This window comes from Mustela erminea, chromosome 4 (assembly GCF_009829155.1).
Source record: "Mustela erminea isolate mMusErm1 chromosome 4, mMusErm1.Pri, whole genome shotgun sequence".
Taxonomy (NCBI): Eukaryota; Metazoa; Chordata; class Mammalia; order Carnivora; family Mustelidae; genus Mustela; species Mustela erminea.
In genome coordinates this window covers 102,838,774-102,865,020 of record NC_045617.1, presented here as the reverse complement: position 1 = coordinate 102,865,020, position 26,247 = coordinate 102,838,774, and the positions used below count along the sequence as shown (strand labels likewise).

General features: G+C 41.0%; 2 protein-coding genes across 10 annotated transcripts in view; one reads left to right on the top strand and one right to left on the bottom strand.

Moving 5' to 3' along the window:
• Positions 1-1,030, bottom strand: part of BEND6 (BEN domain containing 6) — a 50,931-nt gene extending 49,901 nt beyond the window's left edge. For both annotated transcript variants that reach the window (XM_032340327.1, XM_032340328.1), the window contains exon 1: positions 732-1,030. The gene's annotated coding sequence lies outside the window, so the exon portion shown is untranslated. The remainder of the gene's footprint in view (positions 1-731) is intronic.
• Positions 1,031-1,507: 477 nt separating this feature from the next.
• Positions 1,508-26,247, top strand: part of DST (dystonin) — a 475,119-nt gene continuing 450,379 nt past the window's right edge. For 4 of the 8 annotated variants that reach the window (XM_032340326.1, XM_032340306.1, XM_032340319.1 and 1 more), the window contains exons 1-2: positions 1,508-1,784; positions 2,366-2,427. In XM_032340326.1, the coding sequence (XP_032196217.1) occupies positions 1,604-1,784; positions 2,366-2,427 (243 nt within the window). In that variant the 5' untranslated portion in view covers positions 1,508-1,603. The remainder of the gene's footprint in view (positions 1,785-2,365; positions 2,428-26,247) is intronic. The other 4 variants (XM_032340325.1, XM_032340310.1, XM_032340320.1 and 1 more) reach the window with 2 other exon arrangements.

Sequence of the window (26,247 nt, the reverse complement as noted above, 5' to 3'; positions counted from 1 at the left end):
TGCGAGTAAATAAAACAAAATAAGCAAAAACAGCCGTCCGTCCCCGCCTCCCACCCCTCCCAGCCAGGAAATGCCTGCATTGCCTAGGGAGCAGCATAACGCGGTACAAGTACCCGGCCGGCCAAGGCCAAAAGATGCCGCAGACTGCAGCCGCAGCGTCTTCCGGGCCAGGTGGCCGTGGCTGTCCGCAGGAAGGCACACTGCAGCGCGCCCGCCACACCTTCTGCGTTGCACTGCACCAGAGACCACCGTAAAATCTCCTGGCCATCAACAATATACTTTTTGCTGGTCATGAGGAAAGAGGAGGGGGCAGGAGGGAATGTGTGCGTTTTGAGCGTGGCCGGTCATTATTTCCTCACACTCCCTACAACACTTCTCCTCAAAACATTTACAAGCCAATCTCCAACTTCCTTTTATCTGCCCGTTCCCTCCATCTGAAATGGCCTGTCTCTTCAAACGCACTGAATGAGTCAAGGTTTGACGGTAAACGAACGCATGGATGCAGGAGGATCCGAAGGGCCCATTTCTCGGCTGAGAAATAGCACCTAGTTGGGGGGTGTAACAGTTCACGTCTGCAGAGCGGAGCGTTCTCCCGAGGGAGTGCTCCCACTTTAAAGAGGGGCTTGGAGAGGGTGGGCCTCCCGTGCCTGGAAAACCCCAATTCCCAGGGAAGGCCCTTCCCCGTGTTCACGCTTGAGCGTGCGAGGAACCCCCCGCAAGCAATAGCTCACCCGGCTGCATCCTCCAAAGCCCCAACCTCGGGGCGGGGCGCGGGGAGGTGGGAGGTGGGGGTAGCACCGCCTGCAGGCTCCCGCCAGCGCCTCACGGTTTTCCCCCTGGCTCCTTGGCGCCCCCTGTCGCCGAGCTCCCCAGCAATTCGGCCCGGGGAGGCTGGATAGGTGGAAGCCCCGGGTGTCGGGGAGCGGAGAGGCGCCGGGTCTGTGCACCCGCGGACCGCGCGGACTGGCGGGCGGCCCCGCGGGAGGGCGCTGGGCGCTCAGGCCCGGGCGCAGCCCGCGGCCGCCGCCGAAGCCGCCGCAGCCATGTCCGCGCGCCCGCGTTGCCGCAGCCCGGCCGTGATGTCATCAGGCGAGCCCCCGCCGCGGCGCCCCATTCCCGCCCCCCGCGGGCAGCCGCCGCTGCAGCCCGGGCGCCGCGTCCCCGCCCCGACCCACGTGCGCCCGGCTTCTGGGATGCCGAGGCCGGCGGCGGCCGCAAGACGATGCGCGGGACTCGGGTGGCCACAGCGGCAGTGCTGCTCCTCCCAGCCCGCCGCGTCCCTGGCGGGGCTGCGCCCGGGGGCTGCGCACGGACGGGGGCGGGGGCGCCTGGGGAGGGAGGGGAGAGACTCCCCGCCGCCAAGTCCCTGCCTCGTCGCCGTCTGCTGAGTCATGGCAAGCGCTCCCCGCAGCCCTGGATCACTCGCATAGCGCGGCTGGCGCGGGGTGCGCAGCCATTGGGCTGGTCGCGGGGCCGCGAGCGCCGGGCATGACGCGCTGAGCCGCGCTCGCCCGTGCCCGCCGCTTCGTGGTGCGCCCGGCACGGGTGCCTGTGCCGCCGCCCTCCAGCCCCGCCGCCTCGCCGCCCCCGCCTCGCCCGCACCATGATCGCCGCGGCTTTCCTCGTCTTGCTGAGACCCTACAGCATCCAATGTGCCCTCTTCCTCTTGTTGCTTCTGCTGGGCACCATCGCCACCATCGTCTTCTTTTGCTGCTGGCACCGCAGGCTCCAGAAAGGGAGGCATCCGATGAAATCGGTCTTTTCGGGTCGTTCAAGGAGCCGAGGTAAGACACGCCGCGACGAATTTCTTCGGGCTGAGAGGCACATTTAAGCCAATTTGGAGAGTGAATTGGAGCTCGGGTCCGCGCTGCGGTCCCTACCCCCATCATCGCCTACTCCTCAAGCCTAGTACGTTTATGTGTTTAAACATCCCTTGCCCGTTTTGCCCTCACCGCCTTCCTCCCGTATCCCCGGATGGGATAGCCACGGTGGTGTCCAGCCCTGGGAAGGGAGGCACGGATGCAAATTCGAAGCGTCAGTTTGCTAAGGGTAATAGGAGCGGAATCCGGGGCTGCGGCATCCTCCCTTGACCCATCCATCGCTGGAGCTTAGGGGTAAGAAAGTCAGGCATGGAGAGTTCGGGGCTCCTCAACTCTCCCAGAACTTTCCCTGAAACTTCTCGCGGAGAACTCACCTAGAGACCGGTGGCCTGGTAACCTCCCCGCCCTACAGTGTGCCCCCACCGAAATCAAGGCGTCTGGAATGTGCCTTCCTGACCCTTGTATCTCACCTAAGTCATTAGTAACTCTGCAGGTGAAGAGCGAGGAGTTAAATGAAGTCTCGTTTTTTTCTCTTTTCTCCCCAGATGCTGTTATGAGATCCCACCACTTTCGTTCTGAGGTAATTTATTTAGCGCGCACGCTCAAGGTCAGAAGAAGTTCTCTTTCCTGAGTACCAATATTAATCATATGCGTGTTAAGAAACCAGTAGGGCATTGAATGGCGAGCATGCTGCCCCCAAGCCGAAAGTGACGTTTCTTTTCAAGCGGTTCCCCAGCATTAGTGCCTAGCAAATGGACGGTGTTCACGGTCAGATTTCTTGTGGAGCGGAGCCGCTGTACCAGAGGGGCAAAGACAGCCCCTAAAAAGCGCTACAGACCTTAGGAAACTTAGCCCCCGTGGTGGATCTCCGTTTCATTTACAGTCTGCAATTTGCCGGTGGAAGCTCTCTGGGTGCTGTCAGCTGGCTGTGGTGGTTCCCTTGAACTTGAATAGCCGACGACAGAGAGGAGCTTTTAGGAAGTTAGTGCAGAGCCATTTGATTCATATGCATTTCATTTTAGGCTTTCAAGCGTACCTTCATATTCACCCATAAAGCTGTCCATGTTTTATTGGGGCCATCTGAGGATTTTTGCAAAGTGATGGCTGGTGATCTGGTTTTATCCGATCTTGTGTGCTGGTCTTTGCTTTCGGAATGTGGACCATACCTCCGTGAGCAAGTGATGTGGGTGCAGTGATGAGGGTGGACTACTGTGGGACTGAGCCCCGCTGAAGGTAGAACAAAACAAAAGCACAAGCTCTCCGTGGCCCAGCGTCCCTCTATGTGTTTCCAGGCCAACCCCCACTTAGTGTGAGATAATTTTCTCTCTTTTCAGGAGAATTTCACACAGCCAGGCTGGGAGGTTATGGTAACAATGCATGATGTGGTTTACTCATTTTAGCAAAGACTTCATAGTTAGACACCCTCCATTTCCTTGGCATTTACCTGAGAAGTTATTCCACATTTTGTTTCACTAGTTAATCAGATGTTTTATTGCATCCTAGATGTTTTATTGGGCTCTGGTTGCTTAAAAGCATTAAGTGCATTATTAGAACATCATTATAATGTTGCACAGTGAGTAATTCTACTGCATTGAGCCCTGGAGGGTGAGAACTCCATTCCCAATTTAAGATACTTAAGAGAAAAAATTAACTAGTCAGATAATCAAGGAAGAGGTTCCGTTCCTGTCTTTACACTAACTAGCTGTGTGGTTCTGGGAAACGTTCTTAACTTCTCAGCACCTCAGTTTCCCTATCTGAAGAGTAGAGCCAATAGTACCCTGTAGAGTTACAATGGGAGGGGAGATTTATAAGTAATTATGTAAAAAAAAAAATACTCAGTTCATAGTAAATATTCAGTACTGAGTAGCAATCATTACATCTTGTAAAACTGAATTTAAAAATGTGGAAGAATAAAAATCTTTGCAGAATTTGAAGTCTTAATTAAGCTAATTGAAATTTATGGGAGACAACATAAACTGTGTCTATTATGAAGCAGCATTTTTGGATATCTGATTAATAGACTACTTTAGATGTGACAAAAAATAATGGTCAGGGTGCAAACATCAAAATTTAGGATTTTGATTTTAAAAAGACATTACCAGTTCCATTCACATAAGTGATAGAATCAAGATAATCCTTTTATGGATTATTATATTAGCCATTAGACATTTCAGCTAAAACACAAAAAATTGAGATAAGAGTATGTCTTGTTTAGTTATCTCTGAGTTAAGCATTTGTCCTGAACTTATATTTGGTTAGGAAAGCTGGGAGCAGTTGGTTAATGCTTTAACTCATTTCACAAGTTCCTAGTCCAGTTTGACGTGTTGTCTAGACTTCTCACATTTGCCCCACCCGCTAGCCTGTGAGCTTGATGAGATCATAAATCATGTCTCTCTTGTTTAGGGCCGTATCCCAACTGCCTGGTATATAGTGGGTCCTTACGAAATACTTATTGAATGAATGAAAAATTTCTCAGTGTGTGCCAGTTCCTGACCAAGATTTGGTAACCAAAGAAAGTGCACATTCTCAGGACATTGCGTGGAATTCAACATTTGCTGAATCTCTTTCTAGCTTGTAAAAATTGTCCTGGAGTTTGTATTAAAAATGTAAGTCACTAATTATAACAAACTGTATTTGCTTAGAATATTTTTTCTTCAGTGTGACTCACTGACTCAGTCCGTGGAGAATGCTGAGTCTTGATTTTGGGGTTGTGGGTTTGGACCCCATCTTGGGTGTGGAGCTATTAAAAGAAGGAAATAAAATATTTTTTTCTCAGGAAATTAAATACAATATTGGCTTAATTTGTTGATGGGCTACTTATGTTCCTTTTTGTATCAAATTTCTTTGATAAACTACTTAAAGAATGTTGTTTTATAAGTGAAAATCCTGAAACTGTGTTGTATGAAAATGTCATATTTCCTCACTGTTTTCTTCACTGGTAAAATATTTCCATATTTCACCACAAATAAAACATCTCCCTATGAAGAAAACATTGGAAATTATTTTTTCTTCTCCCCTTTTCTCAAAATGCCATTTCTAGAAGGATTTTCTCCTAGAGAATTACCTCTGAATATTTTGGATTTCATCATTTAAAAAAATTAGAATTTGAGCAGCATAATGGATATTCTTATTGCTTTTTAGTAGTAGCTGCTGCAAAAATATTTCTCAAAGAAATTGTTTCGATTTTTGATAAGTCATAATCATATTGGACTAAGAAGTTAGGTGCCTTTCTCATTCCAGTCTCAGTAAGTAGATAATTCACTTTCAGCATTTCCATAGTGGTGAAATGAGGAAGATGAGTTTAGGATGTGCTGACTCATTTTGGAACGTGAACGAGCTTTGGGAAAGCCCTTGAACATGTGAAGAAGTTTGTGAGGCCCATGCTGCTTTTCCTGGCAGAGAATAATGCTTCTGCTACCTACGTGCCCAGGAAGGAGTCCAACTGGACTAGAAATTGCAGAATGTTCCTTAGTCACAGAATTACTTGTCCAGGGGGAAAGACCCTAGTATCAGAACCCTCTCTGCTTTGTGAAGAAAGTCACATCTCTTGTCTGAGGAGCTCCAGCTTTGTTTTCTTCACTAAGTATATAATATACACATTTCTTCAACATGTAGCAGTTTCTTCCTCATGAAGCAATAACTAAATAATATCCATGTTTATAAGATGTTTTGAAACTGTAACCACCTATCAGCCCTTTTGATTTTGATACACTTGTAAATTCATCTTTACTGACTTGATAGACCCCTGAATTTTAATAATAGCATGTGAGAATGTGAAACTATTAACCCAGCCAAGTAACTGAAGGCTGTAACTCCAGCTCACTGACAGTTATAAAAACCCAATGAGATAGATAGAAATATGTGTTTTATGTATGAATATAAAGAACCTGTGTAGTTTTGGGGGGTTTTTTTGGTCATAAACAGCTAATGAAGAGAAGTAACTTCACATTGAAGTAGGACACAGTGTAGAAAGCAGGTGTTTAATCTGTGTATCTAAGAAGGGTACTTTTTCTGAGGATTTATGTCTTATGCTGTGACTTCACACAATGGTTAACTGTTTCCCTGGATTCCTGTGGTGAAAATTGGGCAATGACAATCCTGATTTTAAGGAAATTTCAGAAAGTGATATGCGTAATTGAGGTACCATTAGATTTCAAGAAAGAGTCTTGGGAGTACTTCAGTGAAGACAATTATAATGTCCTTTGAGAATACCCAGAGTGAACAGTGGTAAATGATCCTTATTCATCAGCTCAGTGGAATAAGGGAAGCCTTGTTTCACATAGGGAGGGGGAAGAGTGTGTTGTATGTCTATCAGGATTTGAGTAAATATCTTCACTTCCAGTTTCAGGTAAAGGAACCAAAAGAGTTAAATTAAGCAGTTCCCAAAGAGTCACATAGCAAGATAAGGACTGAGTAAGACAAGAACTCCCTGGCTACATTTTGTCTGCCCTGTGGTTAACTGTGTCACTCCTAGCTCAGGGAATAATATGCCCAACATTCTCAATGAAAGGGGCAAGCTAAGTTGAGTGCATTGTTAATGGACATTTCTTACAAAGCAGAATAGATTAATCCTTTAGGCTTTTCCAGTGATTATCCAAGTTATCCTAGATGAAAGGATGTTCCACATAAACTCTCTTGGCCTCATTATATTCCCAGAGTGAACCTTTATCAAATGATGCAAGAATAGTCAGCAAAATAACCATATTTCATAACTTCTTATTAAATGTGTATATTTCATTGGGAATTGCCCAATTTAGTGCATTACAGAAAATGGTAGTTTGTTATTTAGCTCTCTTTTATAATTGGGTTATCTTTATAAATAAATTCTTTGCCTAGACTTAAATTCTAGGTCTAAATTAATTTATTCTCATTAAATCGGTCAAAATTGAACTCTACACATGATTCATTTATCTTCATGCAATTATTTTCAAAAAAAATAAATTTCCTTTTTTTTCTGTACAACATGTGATGTTAGATAGTAGAGCTAACAGAAGGTCTGAGGTATAGCCTCTGCCCTTGACAATATTTCTAGGTCATTTCCTATATCAGTACTGAAATATTATAGTTGCTAGATTCTTCTGTTACGGTAACTGAACTGCTGTGCTGTTTCCAACTGTGAATCACAAATGTGGCAAAAGCATCAAAGGCCAGGGTATACAAGTACAGCCAATATATTTGTAAAAAAGACAAATTCACCCTGTTCACAGGGCTTTATTCAGCCAGCATTCACCACTACCATATAATTTATCCTTGCTTTAGATACATGGCAACAAAACAGAGTGCTCAAAGGACAAAAAAAAGAAAGAAAGAAAGAAAGAAGAGAAGCCCGATTTTCCCCCATGCAATCCAAGCCAATTAAATGCAATCTAGATGAAAGTTGAAATAAGAGTTTTCCAGAGAAGTTTGAATCTTTGTATAATCTTTTTTTTTTTTTTTTAAGATTTTATTTATTTATTTGACACAGAGAGAAATCACAAGTAGGCAGGGAGCTAGGCACAAAGAGAGAGAGGAAGCAGGCTCCAGGCTGAGCAGAGAGCCCAACTCAGGGCTTGATCCCAGGACCCTGAGATCATGACCTGAGCTGAAGGCAGAGGCTCAACCCACTGAGCCACCGAGGTGCCCCAACCTTTGTATAATCTTAAGGCTCAAGAATGACTCTTTTTTGAGATTTGGTTTATAAAATAGAACTAGTCTAATTGCAAGTCTTGGTTTAATGAAAGGAATATGAAAATAGAGTTCGAATCCTGATTTTGGGTTTTAGCTGTGCCTCTAACTGTGTGATCTTAGTCAAGTTCTTAGTGTCTCTGAGACTTAGAGTCTCACTGATAACATGAGGATGGTCGCTGAAGCCCTTTCCAGAAGTAACGGCCATGTTTGTGCTATGTGCGAGGCATCATGCTAAAAAGGCATTATGTAAAACACGATTCCTGCCTTCTAGGAGATTAAGGCAAAGATGAAGATATAATTAACAAAAATACAAGTAAATTATGTATAGAAAAGGAATGGTTGGTGGGGTAGCCTGGGAGGCTCAGTCAGTTAAGTGTCTGCCTTTGGCTCAGGTCATGAACCCAGGGTCCTGGGATAGATTCCTGTGTTGTGCTCTCTGCTCCGTGGGGAATCTGCTTCTCCGTGTCTCTCTACGCCTCCGCACCTTGCACATGCTCTCTCTCTATTAGATAAATAAATAAAATCTTAAAAAAGAAAAGGAATGGTTGGAATAATTCTGGTGAAGTGACTGCTTCTAGCTAGGGTGATCAGAAAAGCCTTCTAAGGGGCAGTGATACTTATGCTGAAACATGCAGGTTGGGTAGTATCTGGCTAGACAGAGAGGAATGAGAGCAACCTCCCAGCAGAGCGCATGGGGATAGGCAAAGATTTAGGAAGGCACATGGCTGTTTTCAGAGCTCAGAGTATGCCAATATGATTAGAAAAAAAGGGTTCCTAGCTCTACATTCCCTTAAATCTGTAAAGAAATATAAATGAATGCCAGCTATAATAAAAATATTTTTCGTATACTACTTGATAGTTGGCAAAGGCCCTTACATAACATTATTTTATTTGAACACTGTAGGAGGTCACCTGTTATGAGCCCTCTCAGGAGGAGAAAAAAAAAATTTGCTTTTTGATTTTTTTTCTGGAAACTATAGTGAAACAGTCCCCTCACTCTTCTTTCCACACTTAGGGAGAATGGGGAGTCATGTCCACTACTACTGCAAAGGTCCTGGGAGAATGACTGGATGTGTGGCTTTCTGGTCACCCTGAAGCTGTGCTTTTGCAGGATACCATGTTTTTCAGGTCCAGCGCTCAAGTATCATTGGGTTGTATTTTGACTTCAGACACCATATGTCCGGCATTTGTGACATCTGGCTCATGTGTTCAGTGTGGGCATTACAAATTCTAATGCAAAGTATAATAAATTTGTAGGTAATTAGTTATACACCAGGTGGTTTTTATCAGCTTTGAAATATATTACATTTTTTAAAAGTATTCAAATATGCCTCTGCTTTTAAACTTCTTCCTGGCAAATTTGTCTCCCGTAAGAATTGTTCTAGGTGTTTATTTATGTCCTCCTCAAATTCTCATGCCTACTCCTTCACCCTTGGCCAGTGACTTCTGTCTGCTAACTCACAGAGAACATCAATGCCATCAAGCAATAGCACTTAGTTTATTTATTTATTTGTGAGAGAGAGCAGAGAGAGAGAGAGCATGAGCAGGGATGAGGGGGTCAGAGGGAGAGGGACAAGCAGACTCCCCACTGAGCAGGGAACCTGACTTGGAGCTTGATCCCAGGACCCTGAGATCATGACCTAAGCTGAAGCAGATGCTTAACCAACTGACCCACCCAGGTCCCCCAAGCAATAGCACTTTAAACTTTTTGCTCCTACCAACTAAGTGTATCTTAAACTTCCCTCCCAGTCCAACAGAAAAACCCATCTGTCATCCTCCGTTGTCATATTTCATTCTTATTCTTGAATTCCTTTTCTTCCCGACTCTTAGAGATGTTTTTCCATGAATCATTCCCTCCTCATTTATTTTGACCAGCTCCCTCCTTGCAGGCTCCTTTCCGTAACACATAAGCATCATATGTGCTGTCTTTTAAAAAAATTTTTTTAATTTAAATTCTATTTAATTAACACATACTATATTATTAGTTTCAGAAGTAGAGTTCAGTGATTCATCAGTTGCATACAATGCTCCGTGCTCATTCCATCAGGTGTCCTCCATAACGCCCATCACCCAGTTACCCCATGCCCCACCCATCTCCCTTCCAGCACATTCCCTATAGTTAAGAGTTTGTTACGGTTTGTATCCTTCTCTGTTTTTCTTTTATTTTGTTTTTCCTTCCCTTCCCCTATGTTCATCTATCTTGTTTCCTAAACTCCACTAATGAGTGAAATCATATGGTATTTGTCTTTCTTTGACTTATTTCACTTAACGTAATACCTTATAGTTCCATCCATGCCATTGCAAATGGCAAGATTTCATTCTTTGTGATGCCTGAGTAATATTCCACTGTAAATTTGGACCACATCTTTTTTATCCATTCATCTGTGGATAGACATCTAGGCTCTTTCCATAGTTTGGCAATTGTAGAAATTGTTGCTATAAACATTCGGGTTCCTGTATCCCTTCAAATCACTATGTTTGTATCCTTTGGATAAATACCTAGTAATGCAATTGCTGGGTCATAGGGTAGCTCTATTTTTAACTTTTTGAGGAAACTCCACACTCTTTTCCAGAGTGGTTGCTATGTGCTGCCTTTTGAAAGCAATACAAACCTCCTTATACCACCAGGTCTTCTCTTGGGGAGAGAAGTTTCCTGAAAAAGAGTTTTGTTACCTTCCGTTTCTCATCTCTCATTTATTTCTCAACTTTGTGTAATCTGGCTTCTCTTACTACTACTTAAAATCATTCACTCTTAGCTCAACAATGAGTTCCCAGTTGTTCAATCAAATATTTCAGTCTTTTTTGTTTTAAAAAGATTTTATTTATTTATCTTGGGAAGCACAAGCATGGGGAGTGGGAGAGGAAGAAGCAGGCTTCCAGCTGAGCAGGGAGCCTGACGTGGGGCTTGATCCCAGGACCCTGGGATCATGACCTGAACTGAAGGTAGATGCTTAACGACTGAGCCACCCAGGTGCCCCCAGATATTTCAGTCTTTAACTTAATCACGTATCTTGTATTTGACACTGTTGGCGCCTGATCTCTCTTTGAAAGCTTTCTCCCAGGTTTTTGGACAATCTTCTTAATTTTACTCCATTTTCTGGCCATGGTTCCCTCTGTTCCTGCACTGGATCCTCCTCCCACTTATAATGTTGATATTCCCCTGGTTCTGCATTGGGCCCAGTTATTTTTAACATCTTTATTGAGCTATAATTCACATGCTATACAGTTCACCTATTTAAAATATACTGTTCAGTGAGTTTTAGTGTATCTGCAATGTTGTGCAACCATCACACAGTTTAATTTTAGAACATTTTTATTGCTGTCAAAAGAAACCCCATACCGGTAAGCAGTCACTCCCTATTCCCCTCTCCTACTTCCATCCTCCATCCCCAACCTTAAGAACTGCTAAGCTATGTTTTGTCTTAATAGATGTGCCGGGCCTCATTTTTGCCCACCCTATTTCAACTCTACTTGTAGGATCTAACCATACTTACTGTTTTAGTTTACCCACATACAGTGGTTACTCAGAAATCTGTATCTCCAATTCAGACTTCACTCTTGACCTCCAGCTACCGACAGTTAGCTGCTTTCCCCTCATTTTCACGTGGAGGTACCATGGGTATCTCAGACTGAACACTGAACTTGTCAGTTCCAAATCCTATCTGCCACTGTTTTGGGGAGTGGCACTACCCTCACCCCTACCCTCTGCAGCTGCTCAAGCCAGAAATCTGGAAGAGATGGCAGATCCCTTCCTGTCCATCCTGTCCTCTTTTAAATCTCTGGAGTCTGCCTCCCTTACTACATCCATTATGGTTACCTTGGTTCAGACCCTATAATAATAGGTCTCCAGACCAGTCCCTCTGCCTCCCCATTTTCAATCCACATGCACTAATTTAGTAAGAATCATTCAAAAATAAAAATTCTTTTTCTTTTTTTTTAAGTAGGCTCCATGCCAAGCATGGAGCCCAACATGGGTTTTGAACTCAAGACCCTGAGATCGAGACCTGAGCTGGGAGTTGGCCACCCAACTGACTGAGCCACCCATAAAATACAAATTCTTAAGTTACCTCATAAAATACAAATTCTTAAGACCTTTATTATTAAGGGAGACCTTCATATTCAAGTAACCCCAACATAAAAATGGATTATCAATAAACAGGGATTTATATCCTCTCACAGCAAGAAGTCTAGAGATGCTGCAGGTTTTGCTTGAGCTTCACGGTTGTAGGATGGCTGGCACAGCTGCAGACATCATGCCCAAATTCAAGGAGGGAAGGAGAGGAAGGGATAGAGCTAGCCAAGGAAGGATATTCATCAGGAAATCAAAATTTTTGCCAGAAGCCCTTCCAGTTAGGTTTCTTCTTACACTTCCCTCTGCAAGGGAATCTTGGGATGTGAGCTTTTATTTTTCCTAGCTTCTGTCGTAGAGGTATTTCCGCAGAAAGGTTGGGTAAGCCATATTCCTCCGTTACTTCAAGTCCTTCAGTGGCCTCCCACTGTCTCCAAGGCAATTAAGTTCAACATTCCTTTTCTATTTTTATTTTTAAGTAATCTCTGTACCCGATGTGGGGGCTGGAAGTACAACCTGGAGATCAAGAGTGCATGCTCCACGGATTGAGCCAGCCAGGCGCCCCAAGTTCAACTTTCTCAATATGACATCAGGATGATTCCTATCCTGATGTCTTTTTGATAGTTCTAGTCTGACCATTTGTCCACATTTTTAATTCTCCAAACAGATTGTGACCTTTTAGTATTATTCTTTTGTCTGTGTTATTTCCAACTGAGAAAGCCTCTTTCTCTTTTCCATTTCTCTCATTGCCCGCCCACAGACAGCAAAAACAAAAATACTCAGGCACAAAAGGCTAACTCTTGATTTCCCTTTTAAACTTAGCTTATAGGTAATTTCTTCCAGGTAACTTTCCTAGTTCCCTGTTCATAATAATAATTGAGTTCTTTGTTCACCTCTTCTGTAAGATTGTGAATATCTTGAAGGTAGTCTAAATCGCTAGTTCTTAGCTCAGTGTCTGGCACTGAATAAAGCTCGGTAAAGGTTTGCTAAATGAATGAATACTCGATGTTTTCTTTTTAAAAATTTATTACACGTATTTTTCAAAAGATTATTTATTTATTTATTTATTTGGTAGAGAGTGAGAGGGAGAGAGATCACAGAGGGAGAGGAAGAGGGAGAATCGGACTCGCTGCTGAACAGAGAGCCTGATGCGTGGCTCGATCCCAGGATCCTGAGACTGTGACCTGAGCTGAAAGGAAAAGTTTAACCAACTGAGTCACCCAGGCACCCTGTTTTCCTTTCTTTTCTTATAAAGATTTATTATTTATTTTAGAGAGATAGAAAGGAGGGGAGGGGCAGAAGGAGAGGGAGACTCCAAGCAGACTCCATACTGAGCTTGGAGCCTGATGCTGGGCTCAGTCTCATTACCCTGAGATCAGGACCTGAGCCAAAACAGAATCAGATGCTTAATTGACTGCACCATGTGGACACCCTGCTGTTTTCTTTATAAAGTCAGTTTAATTCTTAATTTTCATGGATTCTGTAACTTTCCAAATAGTCCTCTATCTGTCTTTACTAAAAGGGAAATAGATGGTTTTCATTTTTTATTTCAGAAATACAGTTATGCCTTAGTTAACTTTGTGTGTTTACTTTGAAAATACACAGATTCAGGCACTTTTAAAAGAGTTGAAAATATTCCCTGACATTTTTATTCATTATTGAAGGGATTTGTATACTTGGATGTGAGAGTTTTGAACAAAAATTTTAATATTTAATGTTTTTACTCCAATTTATAATATGAAAAAATCAATGTAAGTTTATTCTGAATTGTCTTGTATCCAATCTACCCTATCACTGGTATTGTCACTCAGTTCTAGTGCCTGAATTTTTGTTTTGTTTACAATTACATTGGTGCCAAGTGGTATTGTTTTAACTATCATGACCTTAAGAAAAATGATTAGGGCAGTGTTAATGTGTAATTTATGCATTCTTGCTAGATGAGAGCCAAATGTTGTAGTTTGGTAATCTCTGTACAACTATTTTTGAGAAATGTGGTGGTAATTTGAATAAAGAACATCAGGGGCACCTGGGTGGCTCAGTGGGTTAAAGCCTCTGCCTTCAGCTCAGGTCATGATCCCAGGGTCCTGGGATCGAGCCCCACATCGGGCTCTCTGCTCTGTGGGGAGCCTGCTTCCCCCACTCTCTCTGTCTGCCTGTCTCCCTACTTGTGATCTCTGTCTGTCAAATAAATAAAATCTTAAAAAAAAAAGAACATCAGAAATATCAAATACCATTGTAAATATATAATTCCATTTCATTCCTTTTAATTTCTTTAAAATACATATAATTGTTTATTTTAAATTATATTTTATTTTGTAAAGATTTTATTTATTTATTTGCCAGAGAGAGAGCACAAGTAAGCAGAGAGGCAAGCAGATAGAGAGGGGGAAGCAGGCTCCCTGCTGAGTAGAGAGTCTGATGTGGGCCTTGATCCCAGACCCTGAGATCATGACCTGAGCCAAAGGCAGAGGCTTAACCCACTGAGTCACCCAGGCGCCCCATATAATTGTTTAGAGCACAAATTATAACATTGTCTTGTGGGATGTATGATGTATAGATAGAAGTTTGACAGCTATAGTGTAGGTAAGTACAGGGAAATAAGTGGACTCCCTGTATGAGAGCAACATTTTTACATTTTATATGAAGTAGTATATTAACTAAGTAGAATGAAAAGTTAAGAATGCACATTTTAATTCTCAGAGCAACCAATAAAAAATAATGATATTTTGATTTATTTATTTATAATAGATAAACCCAAATTAAACTCTAAAAGATATCCAAATGATCCAAAGAAGGAAGAAATGAAGGAAGAAAGGGACAAAAAACAGAAGGGACAGGCTGAAAATAAAATCTGAAATGGTAGACCTAAATCCATATTATAATTGTGTTAAATATTAATGGATTAAACAGTCTGGTTAAGAGATAGATTATCAGAGGGACAGTGGGTGATGGGTGGCTCAGTGGGTTAAGCTTCTGCCTTCAGCTCAGGTCATGATCTCAGGGTCCTAGGATTGAGCCCTGCATCAGGCTCTCTGCTCGGCAGGGAGCCTGCTTCCCCTCTCTCTCTGCCTGCCTCTCTGCCTGCTTGTGATCTCTGTCAAATAAATTTTTAAAAATCTTTTTTTTTTTTAAAAGAGACAGATTATCAGAATGTATACATAGTGAGACCTGACTATATGCTGTTTATAAGAGATATACTTAAAAACCCAGTTAGACTGAGAATGAATGGATGGGAAAAATAAATAAATAAATAGATAAATAAATAAATAAAAATAAATCATGCATATGATAAAAAAGAGGTAAGAGTGGTCATATTAATATTAGATAAAATAGATACTAAGACAAACAGATAATGAGGGATGTTCCATAATGATAAAAGAGCTAATTTCTCTGGGAGACATAGTTATAAATGTGTAGGTATCCAATAACAAAACCTCAAAATACTTGGAGTAAAAATTATTGAAATTAAAGGGATAAATAGGATTTCTCCTATTTCTGTTTGGTTGTAGAGATTACTTAAAAAATAAAATCTTAAATCAGAATAGTGGGGTGCAGCCAAAGTGGTGCTTAGAGGAAAATACATAGCTTTAATTGCTTATTTTAGGAAAGAAGAAATATCTAAAATCTAACAAATTTTCAACTTTAAGAAGCTAGAGGATAAAAAAGGTAAGCACAAAATAAGTGGAAGGAAGGAAAGAATAAAGAGCAGACATTGATGAAATAGAGAGAAAATGAAGAAAGCCAAAGTTGGTTCTTTGAAAATATCAACCAAGTGTTTAAATATCTAGCTAGACTGATCAAGAAAGAAACAAAAAAATTACTGATATGATACATGGAAGGGAGTTTGTAACTATGGAACCTACAGTCATTAAAAGAATGAGAGACTATTTTGTATAATTTGATGCCAAAATACTCGACAACTAAGGCGAAATGGACAAATATTTATTTATAGCCCTTCAGGTACCCATCCTGTGCATATTTCATCATGTCTTAGAACTACGCTAACCTCCAAATCTTGAATTCTGAAATACCTCTCTCTATACAGTCTCCTGTCTTTTCACCTCATCATGCACTTAAAAAAATATATTTTTTAAAATTTTAAGTAAACTCTCCTCCACACCTGGGGCTTGAACTCACTACTCCAAGATCAAGAGCCACAGGCTCTCCTGACTGAGCCAGTGAGGTACCTCTCATCACACAGTCCTAATGAGTTTCTGTCTTATCTTTGTCAGGACCTCTGGGCCTAAATCTTCCCTGGCTTTCAGCCTATCAGCATTTTCTGACAACTTCACTTGCATTTCTGCTCAGTATAAACCATTCATCAACAATATAGAGAAGCTTTTACTGTTATTCTCTCTTCGTTCAAGCAGTTACTTGCTCTGCCACCAGTGACTTTGATAATTCCCAGACCCGAGTCAATCTCATGGACTACTTTTCTATTTCTATGCCTAGGAGGCCTGTCCTTATTGGACATCTTCATAGAGCCCAGTCATTTGGTTCATTGTGTAATCCAGCAGTCATGTGTGTTCTTTTTTAGTATATCAATTAGCTTCTTCTTTGTAACAAATTACTTGAAACATTATTTAGCTCACGATTCTGGGGATTGGCAGTTTGGGCTATGCCCAGTTGGGCAGCTGTTCTGGTGTGAGTCAGGCTTGACTTATCACAGCTGGAACTCCCTCATGTGTCTTTGGTCAGCCTCAGGCAAACTCTGTTTTCCTTTACAGGTCTCTCCTCTTCCAGCAAGGCAACCCAGGTTGGCTTACTTGTGGCTAGATTTGGGTTCCAAAAGCAGCAAGAATGGAATAAGTGAGACTTCTGTGGGTTAGGTCCTGAACTTATAAGTACAATGTCTCTGCTTACATGTTGTTTTGGCCACAGTTAGTCATAGGTGTGGGGGGAATAGAGTCATGACAGGAGGAGTTGAAAGTATTGTGGCCACATTTGCAATCTACCATAGAAAATCTTTTGACTTATCTCTGGTGTGCTGATACTATTCTCCTTAAAAACACTCATTTTAAGCTTTTTGTTGTTTTCCCTGGACAGTCTTTCCCACCATCTTGGATTTCATATATATGGAAATTACTTTCCCCTGAAATTTCTAGCCCTGATTTAATTTTTCCATTTTTTGACGTATAACTACCAGTTTTAGGGTATTTTCTATTGCCCCAGAAAGATTTTGTATGCCTTTTTACTTTTAATTCTGGTTCCCACCCCTTACCTCACAAAACCACAAATCAATTTTCAGTATCTCTTGATTTGCCTTTTCTGGACATTAAATGTAAGTGGAATCATATAGTTAGTAGTCTTTTTGCATCTGGCTTTTTTCCTGTGACCTGATGTTTTTGCAGTTTATCCGTATTGTAGCGCGTATCAGTAGTTTGTTCATTTTTATTGCTGAATAGCCTTCCATTCTCTGAATATGGAGCACTTTGCTTACCCATTCACCAGTTAATGGACTTTGCATTTTTCTCCCCAGTTTTTAGCTGTTATAAATAATGCTGCTATGGATATTTGCTTAAAATCTTTGTGTGGACATATGTTTTCATTTATCTTGGGTAAATATTTCTTTTTTTGTTTACGTGATAAGTGTATGTTTGATTTTTAAAGAAATTGTCAAACTGCTTTCCAGAGTGGCTATACAATTTAATCAGTGTATGAGGGTTCTAGTTTCTTCACGTCTTTGGAAGTACTTTTTATTGTCTTTTTAATTATAGCCATTCTAATGGGTCTAAAGTGGTATTCTGTAATTTTAATTTGGATTTCTCTAATGCCTCAGGACTTTTTTTTTTTAATGCCTCATGACTTTGAGCATCTTTTCATGTTCAAATGGTTCAAATTGTTGGCCATTTTAATTTTTATTTTGTGAAAATACTGAGTTTATTTTATTTATTTATTTTTAGATTTTATTTATTTATTTGACAGACAGAAATCACAAGTAGTCAGAGAGGCAGGCGGTGGGCGGGGGGGGGGGGGTGGGAAGCAGACTCCCTGCTTAGCAGAGAGCCAGATGCAGGGCTTGATCCCAGGACCCTGAGATCATAATCTGAGCCGAAAGGCAGAGGCTTTAACCCACTGAGCCACCCAGGAGCCCCCTGAGTTTATTTTATATGGATATTTTTGTCTCCCACCATTTCCATTTGTCAGACAAGGACTACTACTATATCCTGTTGTAACATTCCACACTTACTTAAAACCAAGTAAAGGGTGGGGTCCCATCTCTAAAAATCAAACAGGCGTTTTGGACAACACAGTCTTGGCAATGGAACCTGGACTACATTTATCAGACACATTAGGGAAATTTTTACTCTGCCTTGTAAAAAGGACGGCCAGGTAGAAACTTTTACAGCAATGAAATAAGATGGGAAAATTTTAACAAACTGCTTCGATTTTTACAGAAACTCTCCACTGCCAGAGATCTTGAATAAGTCACTTGGTCAGTCATCCAGAGCAATTCTTCACGTAAATGATGACTTTGGCTTCCACTTAGGGAAGTTAAACACCTTTTCCTCTTTTCGTTTGCATTTTGCTGTAATGTCTTCTGTGGAACTAGGTCCTTTCCGTGTTTTTAGGTTTTTTTCCCCTTGTTTTTGGAAGAATTCTTGACCTTTTGATCTTAGTATTAATGGTCTTGAGTCTTTACTATTCTGGATTGATTTTTGTGTTTTTTTTGGCTGGGGTATCTCATACAGATTTCTTTATTGGGACATTTCCTTTAGTACTTTCATCATCAAAATCATCATCATCATCATCATCATCATCTTCATCTTCATCAGCAACAAGTTTTACTTTTTTCTGTGGAACATCACTACCACTTCTGGGGGCAGATGGCTTTCCAGATGTACTTAGGAGTTTCATATCCTCCTTCCCTTCATCTTTAACAGCATGGGATATATGAATGTTTATTTATGGTCTGTGGTTTGTCTTTTCATTTATGGTATTCATTAATGGTATCTTTAGAAAAAAACATTTATTTATTTGACAAAGAGAGAGAGAGAGGGCTCACACAAGCAAGGGGGGCAGAGGGAGAAACAGGCTCCCTGCTTAGCAAGGAGGCTGATGCAGGACTCCATCCCAGGACCTTGGGATCATGACCTGAGCCAAAGGGAGATGCTTAACCAAGTGAGCTACCCAGGAGTCCCACTTAATAGTATCTTTTTAAGTGTAAACTTTTATGTTTTTCATTAAGTCTAACTTATCAATTGTTTCCCTTTATGGTATCAGTCTAAGAACTCTGCCGCATCCAAGGTCATGAAAAAAATTTTTTTTTCCTAGAAATTTTCTAGTTCTGTTTCTTATGTAATCTATGATCCATTTTGAGTTTTTCTTTATTTTATGAGGATATGCATTATTGGTATTCTAAGTATTAATAGGGTTCATCAATGGAGCCATATGGGGCTGGTGTTTTCTTTGTGGGAATATTTTAAGTTACTAATTTAAAGTTTAAGTATTTAATTTCTTTACTTTTTATATGCCTATTTAGATTTTCTATTTCTTCTTGAGTTAGTTTTATTATTTGTATCTTTCTATGGATTTGTTCATTTCATCTAAATTGTTTAATTTGTTGGTTTAATAGTACTTTCAGATTTCTTTTTTCTTTTTCTTTTTTTAAAAGATTTTATTTATTTATTTGACAGAGAGATAGAGAGAGAGCACAAGTAAGCAGAGCAGCAGTCAGAGGGAGAGAAAGAAGCAGGCTCTCTGCTGAGCACAGAGCCCAATGCAGGGCTCGATCCCAGGACCCTGGAATCATGACCTGAGCCGAAGGCAGGTGCTTAACCAGCTGAGTCACACAGGCGCCCCTCAGATTTCTTTTTTCTTATGGCTAGGCAGAAAGTTGGGGCTTTCATTGTTTTGTTCTGTTGCATACTTCTGTGACTATGCTTGCATCCAGGGCTAGGTGGCAGGAAAACATAGGGTATATATTATATAGTGGTGAGAGATGACCCCACTCTCTTGGGATCAGAGAGGAAGGTTTCCTTCCTAAGAGTTTTGGTTCCTATACTGTTGGGACTTCTAATGTCACTGCCTGTGGGATTGCTTGAAGGGCTGGGGCTCTGAAGAACTCAGAAGAAAAAGTGGGGGATTTCTACACTCCCTTTCTCACTCAAGTCTGAAAGGACCTTCTCTTAGAATTCTCTCTGTCTGAGCCTCAGTACCCAGGTCTGGGTTTTGGACTGTGATGCTGTGTTGCATTTAGTCTGGGGGATACTGAAGACCAAAAATGGCAAACTCACGATTGATTTGGTGGTGCTTCAAATTCTGGCCTTTTCATGTCAAACCCCTTGCTACTAGTTGCTTCTCAGAGTCTTCAGAGAGCAATTTGCTCAGTGTATTCTGTTCAGTTGTATATATGTGTTCAGTGGGAGACATACACTTATTCTACCTTACTGTACCCAGAGCCGTGATTGGTTTTTGTTTATTTTTTAAAAGATTTTTATTGATTTATTTTGGAGAGGGCAGTTGTGGGAGGAGTGCAAGTGGGGAGTAGGGGTAGAGGGAGACTCTTCAAGCAGACTACCTGCTGAGTGCGGAGTCCGACTCTGGGGCTTGATCCCACAACCCATGAGTTCATGATGGGAGCTGAAACCAGGAGTTGGATGTTCAACCAATTGAACCACCCAGGTGGCCCACCATGATCTGTTTTAAGTAGTCTATCCTCTCTCCATCTTGAGCCTATTGCTTTTCTCTTTTTATTTATCTACATTTTGAGAAATCTTGTAGCATTTTGCCATCTTGAATGATGCTGATAGTGACGTTATTGCTGCATATAACTCATGCAACACTGAAGATTCCATTTATTTCATCATTATACTTTTAATAACTTAATATGTTAGTATGTTTCCTTTGGAAATGTTTTCTTTTCTTTTCTGATCAGTCTCATCATTTTCCAGTTTGATGGCTATTCTGGACTTCCTTCTAATTTCTGAAAACGAAATAGACTGGGATTAAAGAACTACCTGCAGATTTTGGAGAAAAAAGTACACATTTTATCCTGTTATTTACAAAGAGAAAAGAATTCTCACATTAAGAATGAGGTGGTAGACCATTAACAAGTTTTAAATAACTAACTGAACAACTTTGGAGAATTATTAACAAACATTTAGTAAATAAATTACTGCCACTACCTACCCTGCAATGAGCTGCATGAAGGAGGAAGCAGGCATTCTCAAACATTTCAGACTGATACAGAGTGTAACTGCTGCTTGTTTTGTTTTATGCATTTATTTAAAAGATTTATTTAGTTATTTAAAAGACTTATTTATTTATTTATTTGCCAGAGAGAGAGACACACACACAGTGAGAGAGGGAACATAGGCAGGGAGGTGGGAGAGGGAGAAGCAGGCTTCCCCCCAAGCCAGGAGCCTAATGTGGGGCTCCATCCCAGGACCCTGGGATCATGACCTGATCTGAAGGCAGCCGCTTAACGACTGGGCCACCCAGGTGTTCCTGGCTCTTGTTTTAAAAGCTGCCATAGGGACATTCCAAAGAAATTCCAAATATATTTGGTAAGATCTGGTGAAACTTTTAAAAAGTGATGCAGTATAATAGAAATTTGCAATACAAAAAGAAACTTTAAAAGTTTAAAAATTAATTTATAATAATGAGGTTTATTTCTACTGTTCTGAAGTCTTCCTATGGTATCTCAACCTTTGGGAGATATTGTCAGAATCTTATGAAATCTATGGTCTATCTCTCTAGAAATATTAGGGGTACATAGACATATATACTTGCATACTTTCAAATGCCTGTGGAGGCCCTCTTAATGCAGAGATAGATGTCAGTTAAGGAATTCTGCAGTAAGATGACCAGATATCTTTGTCTAGTTAGGATTGGCGTCATTTTTTGAAAATCTCTACCAGGTGAAAATTTGTGCTGGGTAATGCCTTTGGCAGGGTGAGTTGAGCTTTAGTTCCCACCATGGTTCAGATGTGAGATGAAGATAAATTCCTGTTATTATTGGTAATACTTGGAGAAATAGTAATTCATAAAGTCATTCCTAATCCATAGTCTACAACTGGAAATTCTAGCTCAGATCTTTTACTGCAGCATAGAGGTTGAAGTGTCTCAAGTTTGTTTAATAGTGAAGAAGTACATTTATGTGGGGCTACAAAAACTACCTGGGGCGTTGCTTCTCAGCTTGCCTTTACCATGCTGCAGTGAGAGGGATAGAGTGGAAATAACCCTGACTTAGTTGTCAAAAGACCTGAAGTCAAGTCCTGTTTTTTAGCTTAACTTGGGTAAGTCACTTAATATTGGTAAGGCTCACTTTCTCCTTTGATAAACCAGAAATAGCAATACCTATTCTGTCTTTTTACAGGATGTTCTGAGAATCAGTGAAAATATTATATGTGATTTTTAAAATATGCAAACCTATCGATTGAAAGATAAAGGCACACATGGCTACGACAGAATGGAGACTTCATTCATTCACCATGCATTTTTTCATTAGTCAATACCTATAAATCTAACATGCATAGGAAATCTTTGATTTCTCTATTCTCCTGATTGGAAATATGGCCCTAGTATCTCTCAAAAACTTTTTTAGACTCTGTTTGTCTTGTACAGGAAAAAGAAAAAAAGAGAGAGAGAGAGAATAAATAAAAGGAAGGTTGGTGATAGAGAATGAGGAAGTCAAATATTTGTGTAGTATATACGTTGAAAAAAAAATCAGTAATAGAGTAGTTTATACGAGCTCTTAAATTGATAGTCGAAGGAAGCAGGGTGATTTTAGGCTCTTCTGGAAATAATGAAATCTCCTCCTGCCCTATATCCTGCCCCAGAGATGACCTAGTTATGGGGAAATGCTAATAGCTGCCATTTTTTGAGAGCTTTCCTGTCTTTACATTTGTCCTATCTCATTTAATCACTTGCCCAAGGTCAGACAGTGGTTGTTGCCAGAGCTAAATTCCAACCCTGGGCCTTTTACCTGCACAGTCCGTGCTTACAGCTATCTAGCAGCAGAAAAGTGGGGCCGAGTCTGAACAACCTGAACTGCCATTTGCTTTTTCTAAGGTTCATGGGGATCACATGTTTATTCACCTTCTTTAACCTTGAAAGCTCAGAGTGGTTACTTTGAGCTTGCTCTCTGGGACTTAGAGATAGAATCGCTGTCTGAAAGCAGGGTGGGGTTCAGAAGGAATCAAGTTTTAGCTTTAAGCGTAAAGATCCCTGGGCTCCACTTTTTAATTCTTGAAATTCTTGAAGAAGTGGATTTCCAATATTTTTTTTTATTTTTTTTTTAAGATTTTATTTATTTATTTGACAGAGAGAGATCACAAGTAGGCAGAGAGAGAGAGAGAGGAGGAAGCAGGCTCCCTGCTGAGCAGAGAGCCCGATGCGGGACTCAATTCCAGGACCCTGAGATCATGACCTGAGCCGAAGGCAGTGGCTTAACCCACTGAGCCACCCAGGCGCCCCGGATTTCCAATATTTAATCTATTTTCTGAGATCTCCCTTTTTAAGCATATTGGAATTTATATTTCTGAGTTATTAGGAAATATGAAACAGTATGATTATTATAACTTGTAAACACAGTGCATTTTCTCCATTATTAATAGAAAGAAACATGTGCTGGTGTTTTCTCCAGATACAGTCAGATGCAGACTGAGGGGCTGAATTCCCCCTTGGTCTGCTCTTTGAGGAAGATGCAGCCGCTGGTTACATTACTGATGTGGCAGAACAGAAGAAACCAAAGGTTGCATTTTAATAACATTCCTAGTTGTTTAGATTCCCTTAAGATATTCAGAGTATCTAGCTATATGTTTGAATCATATGCTGTCCTGGATGAGAGGTAAAATTAGGAAATTTTGGCTACTGCTACATTATAATTTCTCTAGAAACCTCAAGAAAATAACGGACTCAAGCATGCCTTGAGCTGTTCTCTGAGAAACTATGGCAACAGGCCTTTTAATTAAAGCTGAACTAGTGTGTGTAGCTTAGAAAAACAGAGAGATACTGCCAGCTGATAGGGAGAGTGTATGGGAGTAATCCAGAAAACTAAAAAAACAATTCTTTTTAGATATATTTAGATAACTCTTTATTATCACTCTTGTTCAAAGAAACAGTAGGAAAATCTTTTAGTGAATATCAATATTTGGTTTTAGAATATGATATTTTTTCTATAAGAAAATATACTTTCCTAAGTATGATTTTAAAGATTAATATTCAAATTAATTTGTGTTTCCTGAGTACATGTTAACTGAAGTTGGAAGGGCCAGCCTGGAGACATCTCAGTTGCAGAGGGCAACCAGCCAGGATGTTAGAAAAAGGGTGATCTTTTCTTTTTGATAATGGAGACTATATCCATGATAGTCACAGTGAAATGCACTGGTGGGCTGTTGATCAACAAATTATTAAGCTGGCTCCAGCTGAGATGAACCATTTACAGCCAACATGCTAGAATTTGTAAACTCAGAGCTCATCAAAAAGTAATTTAAAAAACAAAAACTAAACAGGAAGTCAAGAGTTGTCATTTTTCCTAGGCTCAAAATATGGGTTATGCTAACAACCCCCAGTGATGGACAGATTTTATCGCCTTATTTCCCAGGGAGAATTTGAGTTTATGCCTATTGTTTTAACATCCTGTCTGATTAGTGCTCCCATTCACTCTTAAAAATGCACCTGTTTGGGGGATGAGTTGTATAGTCACTTGGTCAGGGCAATAGCACAAAAGATGAGTAGCCTCTAATGAAATAAAACATAATAGTGACAAATATAAAGCTCATAAGCCAGAGGTAGTAGAGGAACTGGCTCTTAAAATAGACTGTTATCGGGGGCTTGGGTGGCTCAGTGGGTTAAGCCGCTGCCTTCAGCTCAGGTCATGATCTCGGGGTCCTGGGATCAAGTCCCGCATCGGGCTCTCTGCTCAGCAGGGAGCCTGCTTCCCTCTCTCTCTCTGCCTGCCTCTCTGTCTACTTGTGATCTCTCTCTGTCAAATAAATAAATAAAATCTTTAAAAAAAAAAAAAAAAGACTGTTATCAGGTCTCCTTGGTTCTGGCTTGTAGTTTACCTTTTATTGTATTGTTGGCAGAGTTAGCTATCCATAATCAGATCTGATCTTCTACTCCTTTTGCTTAATGGCATTGCTTACAGAATTAGTATACCTTTCTCAGTCTTAGCTCCACCTTACTTCTAATGCATGCGTTCAAAACTCAAACAAGGCCTAGTGGTTCCATGTTCACTGTACCCTCTGTGTTTTCCTACTACCTCCAGTGCTGGAATTCCTCTACTATTTGTGTGTGTGTGTGTGTGTGTGTGTGTGTGTGTGTGTGGCAAACTCCCACTCATACTTAAAAACGAAGATGAGGGGGGCCTAGGTGGCTCAGTTGCTGAGCGTCTGCCTTCAGCTCCCTGGGTCATGATCCCGGCATCCTGGGATCCAGCCCCGCATTGGGCTCCCTGCTGGGCAGGAAGCCTGCTTCTTCCTCTCTCACTCCCCCTGCTTGTGTTCTCTCTCTCACTGTGTCTTTCTCTCTCTGTCAAATAAATAAATAAAATCTTTAAAACAAAAACAAAAATGAAGATGAAACATCCCCTCTTTTCTTCCTCGATCTTCCTTTATCTCACAATCCTTCCTTGATCATCTCAAACATTCTCCTCTCTGTGACTGGATGAGGGCACCAGATACAGGGATTTATACATCTGTCTTCCCAAGGCAGGTGATATGTGCAGCTGACCCTTGAACAATGAGGGGGTTAGGGGTGCTGACCTCCCCCCAGTTGAAAATCCATGCATAATTTTTGACTTCCCCCAGAACTTAACTTCTAATAGCCTACTGTTGACTGGCAGCCTTACTGAGAACATAAATAGTAGATTAATATTTTTTATGTATATGTATTATATGCACAATCCTTACAGTAACGTAAGCTACAGAAAAGAAAATGTTATTAAGAAAATTCAAGGAAAAACTCCTGGCTTCCCTCTAGCTACCATCTTGTATCCCCGCATGTGTGCACTTCATCTCAGCTGGTCTGCCTGACACCCCCTGAGTATCAACCCTCGTCCCCTATTTCCACTCCAACAACACGAAAGAAACGATCATGAACCAGGAGAAACTCACCAAACTGCAAGCACAAGCACGCATTGGTGGGAAAGGAACTCTCACCAAAAGAAGGTGGTTCATAGAAAGGGTATAGCAGATGATATAAAAAAAAAAAACTTCAGTTCTTCTTAAAGAAGTTAGGGGTAAACAGTATCTCTAGTATCAAAGAAGTGAGTATGTTTGCAAACCAGAAGAGCGATCCACTTTAACAACCCCAAAGTTCAGGCATCTCTGGGGGTGAATATTTCCACCAGTACAGACCATGCTGAGACAAAGCAGCTGACAGAAATGTTACCCAGTATCTTCAACCAACCCAATGCAGACAGTCTGACTAGTTGAAGGAGACTGGCTGAAGCTCTGCCAACACAGTCTGTGGACAGAAAAGCAGCACTTGCTACTGGAGAGGAGGATGATGATGAAACTTCAGATCTTATGGAGAATTTGGATGAGGCTTCCAAGGGTGAAGCAAACTGATTGGAGTCAACTTCTAAAGAAGATACAATTTGAGGAAGTTACTGGGAGCTGCTATTTTATGTTATGACTGCTTTTTAAAAATTTTGTTCCTGGATCTGATAAAATCTGGATGTCTAATATTTTTAAGCCAAAGGCCTTTGGACACTGCAGCTCTTTTCATTTTTTACTTACG